Source organism: Dermacentor variabilis, chromosome 8 (assembly GCF_050947875.1).
Source record: "Dermacentor variabilis isolate Ectoservices chromosome 8, ASM5094787v1, whole genome shotgun sequence".
NCBI classification, from domain to species: domain Eukaryota; kingdom Metazoa; phylum Arthropoda; class Arachnida; order Ixodida; family Ixodidae; genus Dermacentor; species Dermacentor variabilis.
This window is the reverse complement of record NC_134575.1, coordinates 77,095,983-77,109,033: the sequence shown is the minus strand read 5'-3', so window position 1 is coordinate 77,109,033 and position 13,051 is coordinate 77,095,983. Positions and strand designations below refer to the sequence as shown.

General features: G+C 43.4%; 1 protein-coding gene across 1 annotated transcript in view; it reads left to right on the top strand.

The window, feature by feature from the left end:
• Window positions 1-13,051, top strand: part of LOC142591122 (uncharacterized) — a 55,441-nt gene that overhangs the window by 23,893 nt on the left and 18,497 nt on the right. Inside the window, exons 4-6 of the mRNA XM_075703504.1 lie at window positions 1,814-1,978; window positions 8,918-9,097; window positions 12,534-12,698. Coding sequence (XP_075559619.1) covers window positions 1,814-1,978; window positions 8,918-9,097; window positions 12,534-12,698 — 510 coding nt within the window. The remainder of the gene's footprint in view (window positions 1-1,813; window positions 1,979-8,917; window positions 9,098-12,533; window positions 12,699-13,051) is intronic.

The following is a 13,051-nucleotide window of genomic DNA, read 5'->3' as shown; positions in this document are numbered from 1 at the left end:
TGGGTCTTGGCTGCGAAATCGGGTGCAATTGTCATTGTTTCAGCTGTTGACGAGCACCGCGGCAATCTAAGGCACAGTCTATGCGCCTGAACCTGGACGCTTTCGTGTGTACGGATACTAGTTCTGCAAGCGTTGGTCAGTACAGGCAAGCTGTATTTCAAATACCCAAGAAAGAGCTCAGTACATATTTGCATCTTTGCTTGTACTGCAGTAACCCACGCTTTTCCTCCAACTTGAACACATTAGAAATATCCGTCCGGCGCTTCTTTAGGTAGGCCACATGAGGACTCAAGCAGAGGTCACGATCAATGAGTATGGCTAAGAATCGGTGCGTCCTGACATAAGGTTTCCTTTGACCGTTAAAAGAGACATCGTATGATTTCATTGGCTTTTGGCTAAACGCGACCAATGCGCATTTCTCTGGCGAAATCTTGATGCCTTGTTCATTTAGGTATGTCGACGTTGACGTCGCAGCTCTTTAAGCCTTGCGCGTACCTGCGGGTGTGTCGCACCAGATGCCAAAACGCAGATGTCGTCGGCATACATTGATATTTTAACTGTGTTCGGAAGTCATTTCACGAAACCAATGAGTACAAGGTTGAAAAGCGTGAGACTCAAGACACCGCCTTGTGGAATTCCATGGTGCGTATAATATAGCGAGGTTGGGCCAGCTTCAGTATTAATAAATAGAGTCCGCCTATGTAAAAAACTGCGTGTCCAACGATATAATTGAACACCTAGGCCCATTGATGTGGCGGACGACTTCAGTGCTATGACTGCGGGCCGGCCAACTTGCACAGATTCGCTACATTGAACCGTATTCCAGGTTCACGATATTCACGCATGGATCTGCCTTGATCCATGCGTGAAACGCGGCGCTCGGCCTTTGTAATCGTTTGTCGTCGCCTGGTCCGGATGACATATATTACCGTATGCTATGTCACCTTAGTGAACGGGCACGAAGTGCGCTCCCTGATAACTATAACGAGTCCTGGCAGGACGGCAAAGTTCCTCAAGATTGGAAGATCAGCCGCCTGGTACCGCTTCTTAAGCCTGGCAAGTCTGCCTTAGATATTACTTCATACCGACAAATTGCGCTCGCAAGTTGCGTTGGGAAGGTAATGGAGCGAATGATCCTCGCCAGACTTGAGCGGTACCTTGAACATTACGATATCTACCCCAGACGCCATAGCTGGCTATAGACGCTACCGATGTTCTGTCCACAACCGTATCGATCAGGTAACCTAAGTTCAACACCAAAAGACATGTAAGAGGTTATCTGTCTCAATGTTCTTAGATATAAAGGGAGCCTATGACAACGTTCTTCATGACGCCATACTTGAAGCATTGGAATCAGTGGCCCTAACTTAGATTAATGCGCACGTTAAAGAACCCCAGGTGGTCGAAATTTCCGGAGCCCCCACTACGGCGTGCCTCATAATCATAGGCACGTAAAACAGGATTATTTAGTTTCTAATTTGGCACACTCTCACATGTAACGAGGCGTAGTTGTGTCCAACGACATTGCTGAAGCATTATTTCTTCATAGAATACTCAGAGCCGACTTTCCTAAATACCTGCCTTCGATTCGATTCAGTCGGACGAGGCAACTGAACCTAGTCACATGTTTTAAGGGACGATGTTAACGGGGTCAGTGGTGAACTGCAGAATTTCAACGTTTTTGGAACGCCTTTATTGCCTGAGCATGCCAGCTGGGCAAGTAGCGAAGTACTTACGTGTCTTTCTAAAAGTGCTAAACGATTGTCCGTTAAAGCGAGGTTGAATTGCATTCTTCTGCATTCAATTAATACAGGAAAATGAAGGACGCCAATCAACGATGTGCTAGCTGTGACTGCCCCAACGGCAAGCAGGAGTGCACAGGTTACCATGCGAAATGTGACTGCACTGAAGGAACGCTTTACTATATAAACAGCAGCTGGTGCGCTCAGTACGAAGAAGAGTGCGATCTACCTGACTGGTGAGTCGTACAGATGACAAATGTTCATTACAGATTTTAACTGCGCCGTGTCAAAATAGAAAACGTAAATTGATGATATATCACGACTTCGAATAACGTAACTAGCGTTTTCTTTTGCCTTTCTCTTGTGAATTTGCTTTGGACCGCTAAATATGTGGGCGCAATCCACAAAACTGTAATGTAGAGGTACCTGTGGGATACAAGAATAGCAACATCGCCAGTATTTCAATTTCGCTGCTCTGCTATTACCTATAGGTACCCGCAGAAATTTAGAGGCGCAAACGTTCCCCGGAAACCGCTACGATTGATTATGTCCCGCGATGGAAAGACATCTGATTTCGAGCGTACAAAATTGTAAAATAAATTAGTACATCAGCCGGGCCGCTTGTAACAATAACACTGCGGCTGCAAATGCACGATGCTGTCTTTTCAGCGCGCAGGGACAAACAATGGCTGTAATCCTCGAGAATCGAAGCCGCAGGAGTAACCTTGTTGTGTTCGGCATTCCAGAAGAACCAAGCGAATCTGAAGCTGTCTTGCGCAACAAAGTCATTAAAGATTTCTTCGAGCAAAAATTGGAAGTGAAATGCGTATCAATCGCTAGAATCCATAAACTAGGAAAACCTTCCGAAAAGCGGCCTATAATTCTTGACTTTCAAGACTTTCAAGATTATAAAGAAAAGGAGGAAGTCTTGAGCAATGCTAAAAAATTGAAAGGAACTAGCATAAGCCTTCAAAATAACTACTGCGCAGAAACGCCGCGAAAAAGGAAATTGCTCTGGGATGGTGCGAAGCAAGATAACGATATGGGCAGGAAGGTATCGCTCGTACAGGATAAGATCGGCATTGACAAACAACTGTATTATCGGGACGACACTTCTAAATCGCGCAAGGCAGTGCAGAAGACGAACACCCTTATCTCAATAAGCTAGCGACTAAAAGAACGTGAGTTTCGTCTGCTTGTATTTAACGATCGGAGCATTGTCAATAAAATAGAAAAATTGGAAACGCTTCTTTTGTCACATAATTCTCAAATATGTGTTATAACTGAAACTTGGCTTCATGATCAAATTAGTGATAACGAAGTTGCGCCGCCGGACTACAGGCTGTACAGACGTGATACGGGTTCCCGTAGGGGTGGCGTTGCGGTGATAACAATATATCACCGCAACGGTAATATTGAAGTTACGGTTGCTAACCAAGTCTGTGATCATGAAAGTCTACTTCTAAGGGTGTCACTACAAGGTGACACGTTTTTTGTCTGTGCTGTTTACCGACCTCCGAATGCTGATGACTTGTTTTTGAGCAGGCTATATGATCGCCTGCTAAAATTCCGGGACAAAAACCTAATTATAGCTGGAGATTTTAACTGCCATCCATTGATTGGAATAACATGCAGCATTGATATTCTGTAGCGGCTGAAGCTCTAGTCGATCTAATGCTTACTTTTATTCTTGATCAGATTGTGAGAGCTTACACCCGTGGAAATGCAATTCTGGATTTCCTATTTATTTCTGAAAAATTTAGCTCGGGAACAGTACAGGTTGAACCTGGAATTTCCGACCGTAACCTGATATATTTCTTCTGGACTAGATATACGGAGATGCAAAAGGAAAAAAATTCCTCCAGCCAAAGTAAAAGACTAAATTGAGCCGATGACATAGAAGTAATCGATTATTTGGAAGAGCATCTTGTCTTTAGCACCAACAACGTTGAAAGTTTGTGCCAACAGTTTTATTCTGCAGTTATGTTCTGCATTCAAAATTCCATACCATCAGAAAGACTGCGAATACACCATAAAAACCCCAGGATTACACGGGAGACAATACAAACCAAAGAAAGATTAAGCGCCTGGGAAAGAAGCACAAAACACTCACTCCACAATTTATGTAGCTAAAGCATGATCTGCAACGTAAAGTAAAACAAGCAAGAAGAAAGTTTTTTAGCAACGCTATTGCCGACTTCATTAAAAGTGATCCCATAAAGTTCTGGCGCTACCTCAGTCAAAGCAAAAAGGAGATTCGAAAACTGAAAGTTGATGATAAAATTCTGGATGACCCACCTTCTATAGCAGAGACGTTCAATCAGTACTTTCCATGTGTTTTTTCAACCCATGACGAATATAACCTGCCAAATGTTTCTCCTGTATTAGAAAATGATTTTAATATAACTAGTTAGGGGGTTATTGCCATGCTATTGAAGCTATATAATGAGAAGTCAACGGGCCCTGACGGACTGTCAAATGCATTTTTGAGGCGTTACGATCAACAAATGTCAATTTTTTTTACCACAATGTTTAACTTTTCAATAACTTCTGGTGTCGTACCAGCTTACTGGCGTATAGCCCGTGTGGCGCCTGTCCATAAAGCCAGTGACTGGCTGCTTCCTAAAAATTACTCTCCTGCTTCTATTACTAGTAGTTGTTGCAAGCTTTTGGAACACATTGTTGTAATTTTTATTCAGGAATTTGTTACTAAAAGAATATTTTGTCTCCCCATCAGCCCGGTTTTCGGAAGGGTCTAGCTACAACCACACAGCTTATTTTAACGGTACACGAGATATCGTGTGTACTTTACCAGTCTGGTCAAATTGACATTCTGTTTTTAGACTTATCGTAAGCCTTCGATAGAGTGCCTCAAGGAAAATTATTGTATAAATTAGAGTGTATAGGGTTACCTTTGTACATTACTCAGTGGATTGCCTCGTACCTAATTGATAGAAAGCAGTTTGTGGAAAATGATCATTGTCCATCTAGTGCGCTGTCTGTTACCTCGGGTGTTCTACAGGGTCCACAGGTTTTAGGTCCGCTACTGTTTCTTCTTTATGTTAATGATTTCGTGGACGTAGTGCATCATGATATATTCATAAGAATGCTTGCTGATGATTGCACTGTTTTTAAGAAAATATCTGCCACAAATGATCATTTCTTGTTCCAAAAAACTCTTTTGGCAATATTGGTGTATGCGTTGGGCTATGGCACTGAATTCGGAGAAAACTGTATTTTTACGTGTCACAAAGAAAAAATGTCGTAGTTATTTTTCTTATCAGTTCCGTAACCAGCCTGTATTAGAAGTTTCCCAATATAAGTACTTAGGCGTCACTCTAACTAATAAGCTTGCTTGGTCGGAGCATATATTGGACAATTCTTCAGCAGTTCTGCGGAAGCTGTGGTTCCTTAAGAGAAAACTTAAACACGCTCCAGTTAGTACCAAGATGTTAGCTTACAATACATGCATTCAGTCAAAACTAGAGTATGCTGCTGAAGTTTGAGATCCCCACTATAAGAAGGATGTTATGCAACTGGAAAGAGTCCAAATAAAGGCAATAAGATTTATTTTTTATAGATACAAAAGGCACGATTCGCCATCCTTATTGATGTAGAAGTACAATGTACCGACTCTCGAGGTTCGCCGAAAAATTTGTCGTCGTGGCTTTCTTTACAACTGTCTTGCAGGGAAAACTAACTTAATACTTCCCAACTGCCTAAAACAGTTATCGACAAGGACAACTAGACACAGCCATGAATCCTCTTTATCGCCAATTCTCGCTAGAACCAACGCACACAAGTACACTTTTTTTCCCCCGAACAGTGTCCGAATGGAATCCCTTGCCCCGACATATTTTCGAATCCACCGACTTCTTGAAGGTGCTCGAGCCTCATATTGTAAACTTCGATGCTTGAACATTGCTACGGTCTTCGTTTTCTGTTGATTTTTGTTGTTGATCTTCCTTTCGTTGTATGTATACTTCGCAGCCCCTCCTGCTAGGGCCAAATTACTGGCCTGCAGTATTGTTTAAATAAATAAATAAATAAATAATGCATCCAATAGCTGAACGCAAGTTTTGCGATTCCAAGGACAGTACAACGCGCTCTTCGAGTTTCAAATATCAGCCCCAGTATACAATGTGCGTGAGTTGGGCAATTTTATCTGCGTTTAGTCAGTGCAAAACTCTGGGCCACGTGCATCTTCGTAAAGAAGATCGTCGCAGCATTTAGCGCAAACTGTTCTTGCTCATGTTTCCGAAATTTCAATGTGCCCGCCTGCTTTTCTTTTAAAAAATTCGATTATAAACTGAGGAAGTTCTCACTTGCTGGCATTTTTCTTTCCTATCAACTAGGAGTGCTGAGTTGTAATTTATCTAATAAAATGCGAATCCTGCCTGTCCCACACACCGCAGTATATTCACTACCAGTCGTCTAGTAATTACTGGAAGCAAAAGCAAACAAAGTGGCTATGCTCCTTTCAAGGAGTGAAAACTAAGCCCACGCTATGCAGTCACAGGCATTATCATTAATAAAATGCGTCTTTTATATTGTCATGTGATCTTAGTGATCCATGTTAGCCGGTGAAAAGCGATCACGGGAAAAGGTAAACAAGCGCACGTGTCAATATGTATTAAAATGACTCCACATCCACGCACTCTATTCGTAAACTTCTCGCTGCGGAGAAAAACGTCGTAACTCATTCTTATCAGGGTACCTCAGCTGCTTTCCGTTCGCTCATTTTCGAAAATCCTTTGGTCACATCGCAGCGATGGCGGCAACGCCGCAGTTTTATCCAACTGGTAACGCATCGTGCTTCGAAGGCGAGTGCAAGGAACAAAAAACGGCAGCGCCCATTACACAATGACCGTCGACGGTAATTCGATTTGCATTCAAGCAATGTAGCTTCACATCTTCACGTTTTCTTAGAACATGTAACGACCATTCTGATAGTTGCGCTTTTGGCGATACACTCATACACTGTCTCCGATATCGACCCACTTTGCTATGACACTTGCCTGCTAAGATCAATCGTGAGGATGACGGCATGGCGATGGCTGTATAACGACAACAAAGTGAGGAGAATGGAATGACGAAGGAACGGCAGTGATGGAAGGACAAAGGCGTTATGATGACGACGCTTGACAGCACTGAGATAACGATTGTGAAATCATAATGCTAAAACGACTACCGCGCGACGATAACGGCGTGTCTACGAAGTGTATGAGTGTATGGCTTCGACGACGACGACGCAACGATGATAATGGCTTGAAACTTCTGAAAAATCATAATTTCATAACGACAGTATGATTACGATGACATAACGAAGATGCAGTGAAGATGAAAGAACGAAGGCGGTGAAATGAAGACCACGGGATGACGTTTCGGTCGTCACGGCTTCGGTGAGATGGCAGCGCGGCGCCAACGACATGAACAGAACGGTGTGACGTCGACTGTATGACGATTGCGCAACGAGGAATGTACGAGAAGAGTTGGGGAACGAAGTTATTATGAAGACGATGCAACGACCGATGAAAGAAATACGCCGGCGTAGAGACGACGGTACGGCAACGAATGTATTCACACGGCTCTAGGACGATGATAGTAACAATAGGACGACGAAAATTGCATGGCAACGACTATATCACGACGTTTTATGACGATGATGGTGTGACGACGACGGTAACAGGATAATCAGATGTCAAAGCTGGAAGGATGACGATGCCACCGCCACGTCGGCTGGCGAAGCTGCAATGACGGCAATGGAAGGATCGCGACAGTATCACGACAATGGCAAGACAACGAGCGCCTAGCAACTGTAGGACTACGACAGCCCGACGAGAGTCGGATGACAAAACCTGAATAATAACGAAGCCACAACCATGACGCCATAAAGGACACAAGCACATAGATGATGCACCAAGCTTCTAGAGAACTTGGCTCACTGGGTTGGTGTTGAAGGTGGGGTGATAACAGCACAGCGAGGGTCAGATCTCTACAGATTCCGTGGAAGATGTACACTGAACAGCAACATTACATCCGTGATCTCATGGAGCTGTTGACTATGTTGCCTTGAGATTAGCGAAGAAATTGTTCAATCTTGTAGCCACGCTGGTATGACCGTATAATTTATATAGAAAAGAAAATATAGCTTGGTTAATTACCGTGAAAATTTGAAGAAAACCAAGTTGGTACAGAATGACTCATTGAAGACCGAATGGCACATGCGCAGAGCTTCAAGTCAGCGTGAAAGAGATTCCTTGAAGAGTGCGGTACATATCTATTTGACATACCCAGTCCGGCTACCCCAGTGACCCATGCTGACGTCAGGGATTCGTTGAAGAGCGACACACATAGGCATGCAGTCAGCAACCCAAGTTCTCCCAACGATTGGTTTTGAACCCTATTCCCTTAGCACAGCAGCCCGACCCACTAACCCTTCGACCATGGACTACCCCAGATGCCCAAGCGCGCGGTAAAATAGATAGATAGATAGATAGATAGATAGATAGATAGATAGATAGATAGATAGATAGATAGATAGATAGATAGATAGATAGATAGATAGATAGATAGATAGATAGATAGATAGATAGATAGATAGATAGATAGATAGAAAGAAAGAAAGACGAGAAGTGTGTGCAACACCCAATTATTGCTAGAGCCTCGCATGTGCCAGGAATCCGAGTTTTCTACGTTGTGAGAAAACCGGAACGCGCGACATTAGTACAGGGGAATAGCGATCTGCAACCTTTCGGCATAGGGCAGAATAAGTTTATGGTACCGAACAAAATCGTGTACTGGTTCAGCGCTGTGAATCGTATCGCGGATCGTTTTGAATTTTTGTGTCTCGGAACGACAACTGAACCGGAACTAAGTCGGATATTACACCAAACTCGAACAAAACCGAGCCGGTATTTCTTTAGGTTCGACACCCTTATATTCAGCGTGTCTTTCGCTACAAGCTACGCACTCACGTAATGAAGTTCTTGGAGTAGGAAGTATTCCTAAACTACCATTCTTCTTCTTTAGCGAATAGTGCACTGCTGTGAAGAATTGCCAGCAGTATCTTGTTATTTATATGCATGAAAGTGTTTGTGATCATTGAAAGTTAATGTAGTCTGATGCTGCGCTAGGCCAATCAGGTACCACGACATTTTATTCGCTTTTCGCAGGCACAAGCACTTTGCAAACAACAGCGAATGCCTTCTTTGCGAATGCGGCCAAACCGGCTGCGCGGTTGGTACAAACTGCCACTGCAGAGATGGCGTCGTGTACCAAACAAACGACTCTATCAAGTGCGTAAGGTCGCGACTGGAATGTTTCAGAAGGCCACAAAGGAAACACAATTTACGGTATGAATTTACACTTTTCTTCCTTCATGTCTCTAATCTTGCTAAAACAGATGCATTAATGTACCTCAATATAGAAGTGTTAACTCGGTTCTTTAAATTTCGGGATTTGAGCGCATGCTGGCGTTTATTACTGTGCGATTAAATTTTCCATGTTGTTCATACATGGTTCGCATATTTTCAGAATGTAATAACACTTTTTACATTGCTGCGGCTCTTCTTTTATTTGCATTTGATGTCAATACCAGAGTGAAATCCCTCGTATCGGTCATAGCTGGCCTATCATTTCACGCATTGGGAATTTTGCGGCAACTCACAATTCAAGCTAATTGCAGGGAAAATACAACGTGCTGTTTGTTTTCGTTTTCAGTCAAGCACAATATTTGCATATAGAAAGCCTGGGGTAAAAATTGTATTTGGAAACCCCCTTTTTATTTTTCTCTCAACTTTGCAATAAACAAAGACGCTTGGTATTAAAAGTCTTGTGTAGGTGAAATATATTGATGTGCACATTTGAATAATAAAGGTTGCCTTGGTAGCATCATCATGATCAGCCTATTTTATATCCACTACAGGACCAAGGCATCTCCCTGTGATCTCCAATTACCTCTGTCCTGCGCCAACCGATTCCAACTAGCACCCGCAAATTTCCTAATTTCGGCGCACCACCTAGTCTTCTGCCATCCTCTACTGCACTTCCCTTCTCTTGGTACCCATTCTGTCACCCTAATGGTCCACCGGTTGCCTAGCCTGCACATTACATGACCCACCCAGCTCAATTTTTCTCTCTTAAGGTCAACTAGAATATCGGCTACACCTGTTTGCTCACTGATCCAAACCGCTCTCTCTATCTCTTAACGTTATGCCTAGTGTTCGTCGTTCCATCGTTCTTTGCGCGGTCCTTAACTTGTTCTCAAACTTTGTCAGTCTCCAAGTTTCTGCCCCATATGTCAGCACCGGTAAAATGCACTGATGTTCACCTTCCTTTTCAGTTATAATGGTAAGCTTCCAGTAAAGAGTTGACAATCTCTACCGTATGTGCTCCAACCCACTTTTATTCTTCTGTAAACTTCCTTCTCATGGTCAGGATTCCCTGCGATCAGGTTTCCCTAGGGAAACGTACTTCTTCACAGACTCTAGAGGCTGACTGGCGATCCTGCACTCTTGTTCCCTAGCCCGGCTGTTCCTGATTATCTTTGTCTTCTGCATTTTAATCTTCAACTCCACCCTTATACTGTCTCTGTTAATGTCCTAAATCATTTGTTGTAACTGCTGAACAAAAAATTTCATCTGCAAACCGAAGGTTGCTGAGATATTCGCCGTCGATCCTTACTCCTAAGCCTTCCCAGTTTAATTACTTGAATACTCCTTCCAAGCACGTTGTGAATAGCATTGTCTCTGACCCCTTTCTTTATAAGTATCTTCCTCATTTTCTGTGTAAAATTAAAGTAGCTGTCGGATCTCTGTAGACATTTTCCAAAATATTTACGTAAGTGCCCTGTACTCCTCGATTACGCAATGCCTCTATTACTGTTGGTATCTCTACTGAATCAAATGCCTTTTCGTAATCTATGAAAGCCATATAGATATGTTGATTGTACTCTGCGGTTTTCTCGATTACCTGAATGAAAACATGGATCTGATCCATTGTAGTGTATTCCTTCCTTAAACCTGCCTGTTCCCTTGGTTCACTAAAGTCCAGTGTTTTGCTTATTCTATTTTACATTATCTTGGTGATTATTTATATAATACGGGAAGTAATCTAACGGTCCTATAACTTTTGAATTCTTTAACGTCTCCCTTTTTTGTGGATTAGTATAATGTTTGCATCCTTCCAGTTTTCTGGAACCCTTGAAGTCGATAGACACATCGTATAGAGAGCCGCCAGTTTTTCAATTATGGTTCGTCCATCTTTGATAAAATTGATTGTTATTCCATCTTGTCTTGCCGCTTTTCCCCGTTTCATGCCTTGAAAGGCTCTACTGGCCTCATCGCTAGTTATAGGAGGAGTCTCTACAACCTGTTCTGTTCCATACTGCTTCTGATGGGGCTATCATGGTTCCTCTGAGTAACTTCTTTCTTCAAATATACACTCTATACGAGCATACCTAAGCCGTGCGAGCAGTGTCAACCATCAAAGCTCCACGGCATTACGTGCACGCGATAAAGCAATCGGCCCTGGTTGTGCCGGCCCCTAAGAGCACCGCTTGCATAGCTTCAAAAAATTTCCTGCTAAATATTGCAACCCTCGAAGTAGGTTGCAGGGCGTTAGTTGCAAATGTCAGTGGCACATGTCAGTTGCCCGGCGATCCTAGACCGATCATGAGGCCGCAAGTTTTTGTGAGATGGTCGCCGTATTGAACTCATAACTTCTAGGCCTAGTTGACCATGCGGCTAATTATGTGCCCCACAAAGAGAACGGCCGCCGTAAAAGATATGTTGCGCGAACCCCCATTCAGTGCTTTGCACGGGCAGCATGTGCCCTGTGCACTGCTCCCAAATGGTTTGTTCAGCAGTCGCTCAGCGTACGGACACACATGTTGCCTTCGTAAAGTGCCTCTATGGCAGATCGGCGTCTACGAGCCGCCAAACACGATACGAATTTTCCGTCGAATTGTAGAGCACCTACTGCCGGCTATCGCCTCTACAGGCATCAAAAACTCAAAACGCGTCCATCCGACATCAGAAAGAATGCCACTCTTTCTGAAGCGCGCGCTTCTGCAAGAGTTGTTCTGTCACGCTTGCACTTCTCCAGCACACCTTGTTTGTTACAAAGTGAGGGGGAGACTGCAAGCCTCCCCCCTCCTTTCATGTGAGCGCACGGCATGTTCGTTACCTAGATTTAAACATGTTGAAAGGTGAAAAAACGATGTCACGATGTCATGCCTATATTGCCATGCAACGGTAGCACTCACAAATACGCTACGGCGAAAACATTTCTCGGTTTTGCTTAATTCAACACAAGGAATATGACGGGGAAAAGGAGTCTGAATAGTAAGCCGGCGTTGCAAGTTGAATGATGATTGACGCATTGCGTACGTTTTCCCAACAGACTGTCACTTCCCCATTTTCGCTAACAAACTCGCACACTTTCACAAGTGACGAAAAGCAGTTTTCTCCAAGGACGCTTTTCACAGAATAATTGTTCTTAGAAGGCTCAGAGCCGACATTTTAATACAAAGCGGCTGCTTCTCTGGGTGAGACGTTGTTTAGTCAGTGCCATCGAATAGAATTGCCGAGCCAAGATACCTTTCTGATGGGGCTGCGGCGACGGCGATCACAGAGGACAACACCATTTCTAAGTATTCGCGAGCCGTTAATCGAATACGTCCGCCAGCTGCACGTGCAGCGAAAATTTCACCGTCTTTGTAGAAGTGCTACAGCATTGTGCACGCTTCTAATGGCTAGAATTGTACTCTTGTCAATACAATTGATACAGGAAAAACAAGGCCTCCAGTCGTGGGTGTGCTAACTGCAAATGTCCCAATGGTGAGGAGGAGTGCACAGGTTATAAAGCGAAATGTGACTGCGTTGGCGGAACTCTCTACTATAAGGGCAGCAGCTGGTGCGCTAAGTACGAAGAAGAGTGCTATCGACCTGACTGGTGAGTCGTGCACGTGTCAAATATTCATGACTGATAGCAATCGCTCTTGTGTCATAATAATAAACTTATATCGGTGCTAAATTATGATTTTGAATAACATACGTGACGTTCTCTTACTCTTATTCTTTCCTTATATGTACTCTCATTTGTACCATCAGTTTTTTTAAGCAATCCAAAAAAATAATAATGTAGAGGTATATATGGCATACAACAAAACTGACATACCAAGTTCTTCAATTTCGGTGCGACAATTACGCAGGTGCCTGTAGAATGCCATAGACGAAAACGTTCGTCAGAAGCCACTACGCTTAGTGCGGTCAGATTCTCAAGCTGTAAATCAAATGGGCTTTTTG